This window comes from Oryctolagus cuniculus, chromosome 12 (genome assembly GCF_051225735.1).
Source record: "Oryctolagus cuniculus isolate XC-2025 breed Fujian yellow rabbit chromosome 12, ASM5122573v1, whole genome shotgun sequence".
In the NCBI taxonomy this organism is placed as follows: Eukaryota; Metazoa; Chordata; class Mammalia; order Lagomorpha; family Leporidae; genus Oryctolagus; species Oryctolagus cuniculus.
The window spans coordinates 54,416,422-54,431,797 of NC_142878.1; the positions used below are offsets into that span (position 1 = coordinate 54,416,422).

The following is a 15,376-nucleotide window of genomic DNA, read 5'->3' on the forward strand; positions in this document are numbered from 1 at the left end:
GCGTGGGAGACTCAGAAGAAGCTCCTGGCTCTTGGCTTCAGATTGGCATGGCTCTGGCTGTTGTGGCTATCTGGGGAGTGAACCATCAGAAGAACTCTCTTTCTCTCTCTCTCTCTCTCTGCCTCTGCCTCTCTGTAACACTGCCTTTCAAAAAATAAATAAATCTTAAAAAAAAAAGAAAAGAAATCTATCGTTGTCCTCTGACTCCTTGAGTACTCTGTCTTTAACCTTAGAAATGCATTCTTACGACTCTAGTACCCTAATTCGATTGCTTGTTCTACAGTGGCCCTTATCCACACCAGCCCACCAGAGCAGTGCCCAGTGCTGGCTTGAACAAGATCACCTCCCCTCTTCCTATCACATCAACCCTTCTGGGTCTCATTTGTCATATGATACCAACATAGATGCAATGTTTCTTTTTAAAAAAGGAATGTACACCCAGTAATAATAGCACAGTGCCAAACTCACACAAAATCATTTATAGAATAAGGGCTATTTTGCTCTTTTTCTTGTCACTTCATAAAGGTGCTGGAAATTGCAATTTTTTGAGATTACTTTTATGCTCTGTGTGTAGAGCTGCACAATGAGTGTATAAACATATAATGCTAGGCACTAGCCTCATGGTACTGCTGGAGAGCTGACATTGTCGAACAGTGGGGCATCCCAGAGCCTCCTCAAATCCATATAAACATGTAAGAGACAATTATGCTTGACTAAGCACTCATGTTTTCCTGTTTGATCTTTTTGCTTTGACTTCATGTCACCATCTTCCTCTTCCTGTAAATCGAATGTTTACCTAGTTTCTGAATCATAATTCTAATAAAGAACCAGCCCAACTGCTCCTAGAGGTATTATTTTCACAATCCGAATCACTTTCTGCAAACTAATTGGAGCCTAGTCTGCACATTTGAAGAGCAGAAAATGGTAGTCCTATGCGTAGTGTACAGGGTGAAGAGGCGTGAACATAAAAAAGCTACTATATCAAAGAATTACTGAAAATAGCAATAATTCGCCCCTTGGAGTCCCTTTCAATCCCACCAAGAATGAGTCTCCAGCAGATAACTTCATCACCTTGGGAAGGAGAAGGGATGAAGTCCAGCTCAGTTTGCTTTTCTTGGTGAGAGTGCACACATGAGGGTCTTGGGAGGAAAGTCCGCATCAAGAGCCTGGTAAGCACTTGAACTGAAGACACTACCTAGATTTAGCTACAAGCTGAGCTGGGTGTCTGTGCCCTTGGGCCAAATGGGGGGGTGGGCAGGAGGGGTGAGTGTTATCCATATAAATAATTTGTTTTATAAATACATTACAAAATTAAGGGATACAAGTGAAGTATAGCAATTTATCAACAAAGATGTAGGATAATCCATAGAAAAAGAGACCTGAGGGCTGGCATTGTGGCATCGTGAGTTAAGGATCTGCCTAGACACTGGCATCCTATATGAGTGGCTGCTCCACTTCCACCCCAGCTCCCTCATAATGCTGTTGGGAAAGCAGTGAAGATGGCCTAAGTCTTTGAATCCCTGCCATCCATGTGGGAGACCAGGATGGAGTACTAGTCTCCTGACTTGGCTTGGTTCAGCCCAGGCCATTGTGGCCATTTGGGGAGTGAACCAGTGGATGGAAGATTCTCTCTCTCTATCTCTGTAACTCTGCCTTTCAAATAAATAAATACATCTTTTTTTAAAATGGCGAAAGTTTTGTGAATTCAGCAGAATTTGGGCTGCCATGAGTTAATTTTCTGTCCCTGGGAGGCAGGAAACCCCACAGAGGCTGTTTTTTCCTGCTTGAGCCACTAGGAGCCTGTAGAGTATTTTGTAACTTTCTTTCCGGTGATAGTCTCTATGGTCCGATAAGTCTGACTACTGGAATTTATCCAAACAGGTGACCCGGAGAGGGAGGTAGGAGACTCACTGGAACCCGTGTGGGAATCCTTAGGGAGAGAAGTGGTGGAAAACTGTGAGAGGAGGCAGCCATATATATCCACAAGTTAGAGAATGTAGGCTTTGCTCCCTGGCTAATGCTAGTCTATTGAGGGTTGACCCTGTGACTCCTTCAGCTTTGGTTAACAAGAAGTCAGACTTGAAGCGCTTTCACATTCCATTGCCAGTCCTAATGCCCTTGGTTTACCTGTCAGACAAATTCCTAATAGCACTGATTTTCTCTGCAAATCTGTTCTTTCCTCCCCTCCTCCCCTACTCCTATGCTCTCTTGCCGTGGCCAATCTTTTGTTTCTTCAGGGAGGGGTTCTCCACCAGGAAGAGTAGAAATTTGCCTTGGTCATGTCAACACCTCCTGTCACTCCTCCACCCATGTCTAAATGTCAGAGCAGCCCACGTGTGCAGACACACTTCCTGCCTAACAGCATGGCTCCCAATAGGTCACTGCCTGGAGCGCTGAATCAGAGGTGGAAAGGCAAATACTGAATGCAGGAAGTCTGGGAGGATATGAGACAATATATTCAGGTGATTGCCCGCCAGCAAGAATAGGAAAGAAAAGGACATTATGGAATAAATGAAGGGGGAAAATGGGCAATTTAAAGTCAGCTCAAAGTAAACCAGACTCTTTCTTCCCTCCAGTCTCCCAAGCATGTGTGTCCTTGACTCTTGGGGACTTTTACGGTCTAGGAAGGTGAGGCAGAGAAAAGCCTTAGAGGGGAGGAGATCTCAAAATCAAATCCCACAGCGAATTCTGATAGCCACTTTCACAGATGTCCCCCTGCCCCATGCATGTCCAAGTACACTTTCAAAAAATAACTACAGACCCTGAATTACTTCTCTTTTCTTTTTTGCCAATATTTATTTATTTATTTTAAAGGTAGAGTGACAGAGAGAGAGAGAGAGAGAGAGAGAGAGAAAACTTCCATCCTCTGATTCCCTCCCTCAAAAGCCCACAACAGCTGGGGCTGGGTCAGGCCCAAACCAGGAGCCAGGAGCTCCACTTGAGGCTCCTAAGTACTTGAGCTGTCATCTGCTGCCTCCCGGGACGCCCATTCACAGGCAGCTGGATCGGAAGCAGAGACAGGACTCAAAGCCAGGCACTTCCATATAGGATGTCAGCATCCCAAGCTGTATCCTAACTGCTGAACCACATGGCAGCTCCTGCTACTCCTGGAGCTATTCGAATTTAGAGGAAACAGGGTGATGGAAGCCACCTGTACCCTCTGTTTATTCAGCCCCATGGCTTTTCCCCTCCTTGAACAGATTCAATATTTTCTCTGTTGAGATGATTCTCTCACCAACATCCTTGTTCTCCGGAGCAACAGAGGGAGAGACGCTGAATGCAAATAGGAATTCCCCTCCAACCTACTGATTCCACATCCCGTTGAGCTTCTGATGTAGGCACGATTCTACTTTTTAGACCTAATCTGGGACTCCTCCCTCAACCCCCACCTCACTCTCCTGACCCATACTCCCTCCCGAACCCCCGCGGGAGACTCTGAATGAAGGACCAATATCTGTCCACCTGGCACGGCACAAGTGACCAGTATTGACTGAACAGATCTCTGAAAGGCTTAGAGAAAGGTCAGGCGGGGTCTCAAAAGAAAAGGAAGAGGAAGAGGAAGAGGAGAACCAAGGGGAGAAAGGGGGTGGGGGGAAGAAACAGAGGAAAGGGGGCAGGCAGGACAGGGAAGTCAAGGAGACTGCGAGAAAAAGAAGGAACGAGAAGGTGAAGAGCGGGGGAGAAAGCTCTCTGTCCCAGCGCGTGTTCTATCTTGGTCCGCGCCCCACAGCACATTATCAGCAGACTCCCCAACCTGGGCCTTGCAGTTTTCCAGGCTCAGAGAAAGAAAACCTGATCCACATGGTTATCCAGACGCACTCAGGCATAGAGTCAGTGTGACCGAACACGCAGAGGAGAAGTGCAATTGCGCAAAGCAGAGATGTCTTCTGTGGTTGCCATGGAAGCTCAGGGTGTGCAGCAGGAAAGGCCCTGTGGACTCTTCCAGACCACACCCAAAGGCAAACTCAGGCCAGAGGGCGGGCTGATGACCAAGACTGGGTGGGACCAGGGCAGCTCTTTGTGCATCCCTTCCCCAGACAGGCAATAGGCAGGGAGAGAGACAGAGAACCTAGTGAAACCAGGCCCATCGCCCTCCTCTGCCACCTCTAATCCCTGGAAGAAAATACAAGCTGGGTGACTCTAAGGCAAAGAAGAGTTATATTTTCAGGAGAGAATGATAAGATGTAGTGCATCCTCTCTTCCCAGAACCTTCTCTGCAGAATCTGTAAGAGGAGGAGAGCTACGTGAGAGAGGAATTGGAAGGGGAAGAAGGGGGGACGGCCAAGAGAGAGGAGCGATGAGCTACTCATTGTCCGGATGCTATCTGGATCTTCTGGTCATTGCAGGTTATAAAAATGTGCTTTTCCAGAACAAAAGTGTGATAATTGCAGTGAGGGGTAAGTTGGCCTGGTTTGGATAACTTGCAGAATGTCAAATCAAAAGGCCGGGGGCTTTTGTGACATTTGCCCTTCATGAACTCACAGGCAACAGCAGGACTGCTACAGACAGCTTTGACCGTTTTTGGTTCCTCGTGGATGAAGATGTACTGTGTTATGCAGCTGCGATTGCTCTCCTTCACCTTCTCTGCCATCAGGGTGTTGCATTCCCTGTAGAGCAAGTCAAACCGCAGATACTCTTTATTGCCCCAAGAGGGGGTCCCCGCTCTGGGCACCTTGTTTCCTGCAACCTCATCTTCGCCGAGGATGCTGTCTTCTTGCCAGCCAGACTGCTCTACTTCATTGTTGCTAAGCACAGGGGTTTCTGTGGTTCGGGCGCTCTTTGCCTTCTCAATGGCCTCAGCTCTGTCCTGAAAGTCACCGGACCAAAACTCTTCCAGCGACTGGCTGCTGTCCTCCAGGACGGCTGCGGCCATGCGAAGACCCAGCCCCAGGCCCATCCCCAGGCCCAGAAGCAGCAGCAGTAGCATGAAGAAGATCTGCGCCAGAGTCAGCTTCATTTTGGCTGGAAGGGGAGAGGGAGATGGAAGTGTATGACTTTAAGAGGAAAACTGATTGCAGTAGAGCCCATAGTCTACCTAAACCCCACAGCATAGTCCCGGAGGCTCTCCTGCCTTGGGAGTTCCTCCGCCCTTCTCCCATTTTTTCCCTGTTTCTCTTATTCCTTCCTATCACGTCCCTTGCTTGCTGTGCAGTGACGTGTGGCTCCTAAAGATGGGAGATAAGGCCAGGAGAAGCAGTTATTAAATTGTGTTAAATATGGGGAATTACTGAACAGAGTTGATTCTAATGCCTAAACAGAAATTCTTTCCAAGGGGGTGAGCCGTGTGGCACAGCTGGTTAAGCTGCCACTTAGGACACCTAAGACACCTGTATCCCATAGCAGAATGAATGATTTGAGTCTCAGCTACTTTGTGCTTTTTTTTTTTTTTAAGATTCATTTATTTGAAAGGCAGAGTTACAGAAAGAGAAAGGAAGAGACAGAGATCTTCCATCCACTGATTCACGTTCCAAATGGCTGCAGTGGCCAGTAGCCAGGAGCGAGGAGCCGGGAACTCCACCCAGGTGTCCCATGTGGGTGGCAAGGGCCCGAGCACTTGGACCATCTTCTGTTGCCTTCCCAGGTGCATTAGGAAGAAACTGGATTGAAAGTGGAGCAGCTGGGACTTGAATCTGCATTCATACAGGATGCTGGGTCACAGACAGTGGCTTAATCTGCTGTGCCTGATCCAGCTCCCTGCGAATGCATGTGGGAGGCAACAGGCGATGGCTCAAGTGCTTGGGTCTCTACCATCCAAGTGGGAGACCTGGATGGAGCTTGTGGCTCCTGGCTTCTGGCTCCTTATTTTAAATTGCCCTAACCCTGGCTGTTGGGAAATGAACCAACATAGGGAACACCTCTCTCTCTCTCTCTCTCTTCCTCCCACACCCCCACCCTGTCATTCTGTGCTTCAAATAAACAAACAAATAAAAAAAAAATTTTTTTAAAAAGAGATTATTTCCAAATAATCAAATAGAATTGATGAGAAGGCAAGTGAGCACAGAGAAATTCTTGTAGAAAGTCTTATTCTCAGAAAAGGACTAGAATTACCAACTGGAGGCCATCTCTCTATTTTTTTTACTCTCTCTATTTTTATGCCAAATTTACATTTGCTCATTCAAGTGTCAGTTACTCTCTACCTCTAAGAAATTCTTTTGAAGAACTGAAAAAGCAGGAGCCAGCTTTGTGACCCAGCAGGTAAAAGCTGCTGCCTGAGAAGCTGACATCCCATACAGGCGCTGGTTCATGTCTCAGTTACTCCACTTCTGATCCAGCTCCCTGCTAGTAACTTGGAAAAAGTAGCAGAGGACAGCCCAAGTGCTTGGATCCCTGCTACCCATGTGAGACCTGGATGAAACTTGTGGCTCCTGGCTTCAGCCTGGTACAGCCCAGTTGTTGATATTTGAGGAGTGAACCAACAGAAAGATCTCTCTCTCTCTTTTAAATAAAATAAAAATAAGGTTTTAAGACAATAAATCAGTAACAAAAAGACTTTAAGGGACCAGCACTGTGGCGTAGTAGGTTAAGCCTTTGCGTACAGCGTTGGCATCCCACACGATTGCTGGTTCAAGTCCCAGCTGCTCCTCTTCTGATCCAGCTCTCTGCTAATGGCCTGGGAAAGCAGCAGAAGCTGGCCCAAGCACTTGGGTCCCTGCACCTGTGTGGGAGACTTGGAAGAAGCTCCTGGCTCCTGGCTTCAGATCAGCGCATCTCCGGCCATTGCGGCCATCTGGGGAGTGAACCAGTGGATGGAGAACCTTTCTGTATCTCCCTCTCTTTCTTTGTAACTCTTCCTTTCAAATAAATTTTTTTAAGATTAATTTTTTATTTACTTGAAAGACAGAATTACAGAGAGAGACAGAGAGAGAGGTCCTCCATCCGCTGGTTCATTCCCCAGATGGCCGCAATGGCCGGAGCTGCACCTTTCTAAAGCCAGGAGCCAGGAGCTTCTTCTAGGTCTCCCACATGGGTGCAGGGGCCCAAAGACTTGGGCCATCCTCTACTGCTATTCCAGGCCATAGCAGAGAGCTGGATTGGAAGAGGAGCAGCTGGGATTAGAACCAGCACCCATATGGGATGCCAGCGCTTCAGGCCAGGGTGTTAGCCCGCTGCACCACAGCGCCGGCCCCTCAAATAAATTTTTAAAAATGTTTTTAGAAATAAAGAATACTCAGAAATTCCTTGTATTGTTATTATAAATTTTCTACAGACTTAAAGATATTAATTTTTTTTTTTAATTTTGAAAGAGAACCTCCCATTGGTTCCTGTGGCACTCGACACTGCTGACTTACCTACACACCTACGTATCCTCAGAGATTCTTGTGCACACCTGTTCCCCAAGTTCTTCCCTCCCAGGTTTTCCTCTCTGTTAGCAATGCCCTGGACGCTGGTGTGCAGAAGGTGGTCATCTCCTAGTGGTCCGTGTGCTCTTAAACACTCACTTCTAAAGCCCACTCCCCCTCAGCTCTTACTCAGCGCTGAACAAACGCACTCAGCCAACTCCCCAGTTCTACTCCCACAACTGTTTTGAAGTAAGGCTATTTAGGCAATGAGAAAAATGTAGACAGCCAAGACAGGAAATGTCTCCAGCCAGGTAAACTGCAGTTTTATTTCTTGGGTCAGTCGCTCCACTCCTGAGTTACACCCACCACCCTGTGGTTAACAGCAGGTGGACCTTGTGCATGGCTTTCGAACCCAGTCATGTTCTTAAATTGCCCATGCGTACTCCTTTAAGCCTTTCCATCATTCCTGGAATGTCGAGACTGTAGCTTTTCTTTGGGTTGCCTCTCTAATACGGCTATTCTGCTTTCCACATTTGACAACTGTCATGACACCATTTGAAGATTTGGAGTAGCTCAGTCATCGTGAATCTTCATATAATTTTACTTTTTCCATCCCTCCACTCTCCACTTCCCAGCCAGTGCCCACCTTCCTGTAAGAAGACCCAGATTTTGCAAATAGTGATCATTTAGCCCCAGGAAGAGACTGCCCAAAGCAGCACTCCCATTGTCAGTCCCTATGGCCTGGGTGATAAAACCAGCAGGGTTTCAATGTTGATTCTAAGGTTCACTTCTTTAGTCACAGCTGACATCCTGAGACAATATTTTTAAAAGTACTCATGAGGCACTGGCACTATGATGTAGCGGGTAAAGCTGTCACCTGCAGTGCTGGTATCTCAAATGGGTGCCGGTTCAAGTCCTAGCAGCTCCATTTCCAATCCAGCTCTCTGCTATGGCCTGGGAAAGCAGCAGCAGATGGCCCAAGTCCCTGGGCCCCTGCACCCTCATGGGAGACCCAGAAGAAGCTCCTGGCTCTTGGCTTTGGATTGGTGCAGCTCCAGTCATTGCAGCCAACTGGGGAGTGAACCAGCGGATGGAAGACCTTTCTTTCTCTGCCTCTCCTTCTCTCTCCATGTAACTCTTTCAAATAAATAAATAAATCTTTAAAAAAAAAAAAAAAGTACTTGTGATAGGGTCAGAGCACTATAAAAATCCTCTCCAAACATAAACAAGGTCATTTAGGAGGTCATTTCCCTTGCTCTCTCAGGAAGGAGTTTTTGAATGATGGTCTGAGAGCTACTCCTGTGTCCTACAAAGTCTTTCATGCTGACTTTTTGTAGTGCTGATGTTTACAATTGAAAATAATAGGGGCCGGCACTATGGTGCAGCGGTTAAAGCCCTGGCCTGCAGCACCGGCATCCCATATGTCCGGGCTGCTCCTCTTCCAATCCAGCTCCCTGCCAATGTACCTGGGAAAGCAGTAGAAGATGACCCAAGTCTTTGGACTCCTGCATCCACGTGGGAGACCCAGAAGAAGCTCCTGGCTCCTGGTTTTGAACTGACTCAGCTCTGGCCCTTGCAGCCATTTGGGGAGTGAATCATTGGGTGAAAGACCTCTCTCTCTCTCTCTATGTCTCTGTCTCTCTCTATAACTCTGTCTTTCAAATATAGAAATAAATAAATCTTAAAAAAAAACTGTTGACTTCTAAGTAAGTAAAATTTATTTTAGATAGATAGTAGGTAAATAACAGAGAGAGAGAGAGGTTAGGAAGTTGACAATCCATCTAAAATTTAGATTCTAAGTATATATGCTACTTCTCATTATAAATAAATATAAAATATGGACTTCCACTTTGGCTCAAAATGGCATTTTACCTAAAACTCCTGGAAAAATAAATTACCTGAAACAACAGATTTTCAAGACATCAGACAATGTAGAACAATGATCAATGAGAGATGAGAAGCAAACAAGATGAGATCTATGAATCCCTGAGCTTATTTCATGAAGATAGCTTTAAGAATGTGGTACAGAAAGTCTGTCAGTCTCCCTGAGTTCAGGAGATGAAACTGGGCACACAAGGAGCCCAAGGTCACTAGACTTCACATGGCCACCTACTGGAGGGGACAATACACATCTATCAGATGGCTGAAATAAAAAATAGTGAAAATACCAAATGCTGGCAAGGATGCAGAAAAGCAGAGTCTCTCAATACATTACTACCATGGCAACATAAAACATCACAGCCACTCTGGAAAATTGTTTGGTGGATCTTTAAAATACTAAATTTTTACTTATCACACAACCTGGCAATCAACTATACTCTTGGGCATTTAACTCGGAAAAGTAAAAATCTAAGTTCACATGAAAACTTGTACCTGGATAAAATTCATAATAGTTGAATACTGTAAACAACCCAAATGTTCTTCAGAAGGTAAAGGGTTAAACAAGCTGTGGTACATTAATGTGCCGTGGAACACTACTCAGCGATAAAAGGGAATGAGCTACTGATACACACAACAATCTGCATGGGTTTCAAAGCATTATGGTGAGGAAAAATATGTATATATTGACCATGTATATCATGTCCATTTACATGACATGGGAAAGAGATTAGTGGCAGCCGGATGCTTTTTTGGTGGAAGTAGGTGTGCCTATAAAGAGGTATTAAAAGACAGATAGGGGTGGTGATGGAATAGTTCTATATTTTATTTGCAGAAATGGTCACATGTGTCAACACATGTAATAAAATGACTTAGAGCTTATATACACCTATTATGCTAATGTCAGCTTCTTAATTTTGATATTATGCTATAGTTAGGGAAATGTTGCCACTGGAGGAAACTTGGTGAAGGGTACGTGACACTGCTGTGTATTATCTTTGCAACTTCTGATGAATATAGAATTATTTTTAAATAAAAATTTAAACTATGAATGCTAGGGTGGGTATTGTGGCACAGTAGGTTAAGCTGATGCTTGGGAAGCCTGCGTCTCATACCAGAGTGCAAGACTGAGTGCTGGTTTTTCTGCTTCCAATGCTGTTTCCTTGATAATGTATCCTAGGAGGCAGCAGACACTGGCTCAAGTGCCTGGGCCACTGCCACCCGTGTGGAAGACATGGAAGGACTATCAGGGCTGCATCGGGCATTTGGTGATGGAAGATCTCGCCCTCTCTCCCTTTCAGGTACATGAAAATAAACAAATAACCATTTTGAAAAAACAGAAGGATAAATGCTCATTGTAGAAACTTTACATAATAGAGAGACACATATATATGCATACAAGACTTTGCAATCTTTTCTCATCTTACCCAGCCCCATCCATGTTGAGCTAAAAGTGCAAGTTGAGATGTCAAGTGACAGTTGAATATAGGGTTCTCGGGTTCTAGAATTCAGAATAGTCTGGAATAGAGACAAATTTGGGAGATATCAACATATAACTAGGTATCTAAAATAATGAGACTAGATGAGAGTGAGTGTGGAAAGAATTTTTTAAAATTTTATTTTGTGTGTCTTTAAGGTGGAAAAATAATACCTTATTTGTTGATAGTTAATACCCAGTAAGATAAAAACTGATAATGCAGGAGAGAAAAGAGAGACGTGCTGGGGCAATGACTTTGAGTGCTTAGACTCTAAGAAGGGATTACTTGGGTTTCTATGTAAGTGTGTTATAACATCTATCATTTATGAATTACACTTCAGGATAGTGAAGGGGCACACATGTTTACCTTGAAAGGTTATATCTGGTTTTGTGATTAAAAACCACTGGTTTGAAAAAAATCAGTAATGGTCAGGAGTCTTTCTACACTGCACACTTGTGAGTTTCTTCATTTTGCAGGTGCACCTGCTACTGCCTGGTGAAGTTGAATCTAGCTCAGTCTTGGGCTGGAGGCTATCTGCTTATAGGCAGTGTCTTGGGATGGAAGACAATTGAACAGTAGAAGAGAAAAAGGCCGGCGCCGTGGCTCACTAGGCTAATCCTCCGCCTTGCAGCGCTGGCACACCGGGTTCTAGTCCTGGTCGGGGCGCCGGATTCTGTCCTGGTTGCCCCTCTTCCAGGCCAGCTCTCTGCTGTGGCCAGGGAGTGCAGTGGAGGATGGCCCAAGTACTTGTGTACTGCACCCCATGGGAGACCAGGAGAAGCACCTGGCTCCTGCCTTCGGATCAGCGCAGTGCGCTGACCACAGCGCAACGGCCATGGTGGCCATTGGAGGGTGAACCAACGGCAAAGGAAGACCTTTCTCTCTGTCTCTCTCTCTCACTGTCCACTCTGCCTGTCAAAAAAAAAAAAAAAAAAAAGAGAAAGGATGCTGATCAATGTTTTTATAAGGAATGCAACTCAGCTGTGGATCTCAAATAAGTCACAATCTTTTCCTCCAGGATTTTTGTTATTCACCTGCCACCCCCCCACACCCCCGACCAAGTTACACAAAAGTTCAAGGTGAGGAGGGGGGCATTTTCCCAGAGACCAACCTGTTGTTTGAGATAACCCAGTTCTCAACATTGTTCTCCATTAGGATTCTAGAATGCTTGATTGTGGCCAAAGGTTAGAAAGAATGTACTCAGACCCACCAAACACAGAGTGACTTAGCCCATTAAAGACAGTCAGCAAATGTCTGGATGGTGAAAGCTTCCTTATGACACTGTGTGCTATTCTGAAGGTCATGCTTTGTCCAAGGGCGGCCAGTAAAGGCTGTAAGTAGAGACCAAAAGCTAACCTGTATTCCCCTAAACAAACTGGAGCAGAGTTGATTTCAGCCGGAGGGAAAGGCCTTTCTTCTAGTTCATGTAAAGGCACTGCTTAGTCTTTCTGGGAGCCTAAATAGATATCTTTACAGTTTGTTTCATTTTCATGTGTCCCTTGGAACTTCTCTGCCAGGCGAGAAGAAATAGAATCATTTCTCCCATTTTACAATAAAACTGGGAACTCAAGCTATTAAGTGACTTGTCTTAGGCCGCATAGATAGTGGGTGGCAGGACAGGAATGATCCCTGAACTGCTGACACCTGCTCTGTTCCTCCTCTTTTTTTTTTTTTTTTATTTATTTGACAGAGTTAGACAGTGAGAGAGACAGAGAGAAATGTCTTCCTTTTGTTGGTTCACCCCCACAAATGGCCGCTACAGCCGGAGCTACGCCGATCCAAAGCCAGGAGCCAGGTGCTTGTTCCTGGTCTCCCATATGGGTGCAGGGGCCCAAGCAATTGGACCATCCTCCATTGCCCTCCCGGGCCACAGCAGAGAGCTGGAGTGGAAGAGGAGCAGCCGGGACTAGAACCCGGTGCCCATATGGGATGCTGGCACCGCAGGCGGAGGATTAACCAAGTGAGCCACAGCACTGGCCCCCCTGCTCCTCCTCTTATACTATCTGCCTAGACCCTGACAAAAGAAGGAATCATTTTCCTATGGGTCTGGAGAACAACTGGATATTTCCAGTTATTACTAAGAATAACAATCCACATGTCTAAAATGAACTCACATAACCCTCTTACAATCCATACATCCCAGTCTTCCTAACATCGGCTAGCTCTTTCATTCTCACCACCTTTCATCCCCTGTATAATTACTGTGGTTCCTGATTTGTGTTTCCACCTGTTCAGGCCCTGCCTTGTCCTGGGTCCATTCAATGGCCCACATTCTGGGGGAGTTACTGCACTGTGTCTTGTTCTTTCTAACTGAGTGATTTTGATAGCTTCTGTAATCTTGGAGGAGTTTTGATTAGAAAAGATTTGAGCAATAAAACAGAGCACAATCACCCCACTCTTGGTGCCACAGGAACTTTCAGAACCGGTAATGTCTACAGGAGTTCCCCCAGACACATCTAACCCATGAATCTCTTGCCAAAAGCCCTCTGTGAGAAAAGATGCCAGCTCAGTGACAGTCTGGGTAGCATCCTCTGTAAAAATCATGCTTGGTGTATCATGGGTGTAAGTAATCTTCACTGCCTCCTTTCAAATAGGCTTAATCATTCAATGTCTTCAGAGGCATTTTGGCTAAAAATATTTTTGAAATGATTTTCTTATCTCATTTTGTATGCCAAAGGAACACCAAATTTCTTTGTAAGTTGCCTATTTTTATTATGAACCTTCATAATCCTTCACATGTGAAATTATCAGTAATAACAGTAACCATTTCCATTTGAAAGCTTTACCATCTACAGATACTTTTTGTTTTATTCTAATGTTTCCCTGAAGGTTATGCTATACACTACAGGCCGGAATTTGTGCATTTAGTAAAGAAGGAAAGTTTCAGACTTTCATGGAAAAGGAATTGTAACAGGTACTTTAAACTATTGACACCTTAAAGCGTATTTTGGATACACGCTTTTGAGTTCACAGCACATAAACAGCTCTCAGCCCAAACCACTGAAATGACAAAATTTCCAGAACACTTTTTGATCAAAAAGAAGACAGTTTCATGAAAGTATAAACTGGCCAGCGCTGCGGCTCAACAGGCTAATCCTCCACCTAGCGGCGCCAGCACACCAGGTTCTAGTCCTGGTCGGGGCGCCGGATTCTGTCCTTTTTGCCCCTCTTCCAGGCCAGCTCTCTGCTATGGCTAGGGAGTGCAGTGGAGGATGGCCCAAGTGCTTGGGCCCTGCACCCCATGGGAGACCAGGAGAAGCACCTGGCTCCTGCCTTCGGATCAGCGCAGTGCACCGGCCGCAGGGCCATTGGAGGGTGAACCAACAGCAAAGGAAGACCTTTCTCTCTGTCTCTCTCTCACTGTCCACTCTGCCTGTCAAAAAAAAAAAAAAAAAGATATGAACTCAAATGAAAGTATAAACTAGGGGCCAGCACTGTGGTATAGCAGGTGAGGCCACCACCTGCAGTGCCGGTATCCCATATGGACGCTGATTGGAGTCCTGGCTGTTCCACTTCCAATCCAGCTCTCTGCTGTGGTCTGGGAAAGCAGTAGAAGATGGCCCAAGTCCTTGGGCTCCTGCACCCGCATAGGAGACCCAGAAGAAGCTTCTGGCTCCTGGTTTCAGATTGGCGCAATTCCGGCTGTTGCAACCAGTTGGGGTGTGAACCAGCAGAGGGAAGACCTCTTTCTCTCTCTCTGCTTCTCCTTCTCTTCTCTGTGTGGCTTTCAAATAAATTAATTAAAAAAAAAAGAAACTATGAACTCAAATTCCAACAGAAGAACTAATTATATATAACTGAATGAAATATTAGAAAAAGCTATAGTTTATTTGTTTAGAATATTGTTTTGGCTGGTGCCATGGCTCACTTGGCTAATCCTCTGCCTGCGGCACCAGCACCCCAGGTTCTAGTTCCAGATGGGGCACTGGATTCTGTCCCAGTTGCTCCTCTTCCAGTCCAGCTCTCTGCTGTGGCCCGGGAGTGCAGTGGAAGATGGCCCAAGTGCTTGGGTGCTGCACTTGCATGGGAGACCAGGAGCAAGCACCTGGCTCCTGGCTTCGGATCAGCGCAGCATGCAGGCCATAGCGACCATTTAGGGGGTGAACCAACGAAAAAAGGAAGGCCTTTCTCTAACAATATTGTTTTAAAGTTCTTGTTTAGTGTTACATAGTTTTAATATTCTAAACATATAAGGAATATTTTTCCTTTCTTCTTAAACTTTCTGTATATAATTCACACATTAGTAGATTCTACTTTAAATTTTTATTTATTTTTATTTGAAAGGCAGAATCACATACACACAGAAAGAGAGAGAGGGAGAGAGAGAGAATCTTCCATCCACTGGTTCACTCATCAGATGCAGCTTAACCTGCTGAGCCGCAACATCCACCCAGAGAATCGTGCTCATTTAATCAACCATGATGAGCCAATAACGCCTACTAAGTCCATTCAGAAAAACTCACCTGGGACATGGCTCATAGGGCCCCAGCCTTGCAGGAGGTGAGGAAGGTCATTTCCCGACAGGCCAAGAACTGGAAGAAAATGTGGAGATCTTGAGAAGAAAGAAATGCACTGAAATTTACGGGATGAAATCTGATGGAGTTTCTTGAGCTTTTTTTTTTTTTTTTTTTTTTAATTCATGATAGCAAATAACAGAGACTTTAAAGCCTATTCCAGGTGGATGTTGGAGCAGCGTTAAACCTCCACACAGGAAGCCCACATCCCATATCTGGAGTGCCA

The 15,376-nt window shown here is 45.4% G+C and overlaps 1 protein-coding gene across 3 annotated transcripts in view; it reads right to left on the reverse strand.

Annotated features, from left to right (window-relative positions):
* Positions 1-2,771: 2,771 nt before the first annotated feature.
* RNASE10 (ribonuclease A family member 10 (inactive)) overlaps positions 2,772-15,376 on the reverse strand; it is a 31,364-nt gene continuing 18,759 nt past the window's right edge. Inside the window, exons 1-3 of one of the 3 annotated variants that reach the window (XM_051822599.3) lie at positions 15,100-15,168; positions 10,586-10,676; positions 2,772-4,962 (exon numbers count right to left, since the gene is read on the reverse strand). In XM_051822599.3, the coding sequence (XP_051678559.2) occupies positions 4,307-4,962; positions 10,586-10,676; positions 15,100-15,108 (756 nt within the window). In that variant the 5' untranslated portion in view covers positions 15,109-15,168 and the 3' untranslated portion in view covers positions 2,772-4,306. Of the gene's footprint in view, positions 4,963-7,289; positions 7,494-10,585; positions 10,677-15,099; positions 15,169-15,376 lie in introns of those variants that run through there. The other 2 variants (XM_070053945.2, XM_017348168.4) reach the window with 2 other exon arrangements.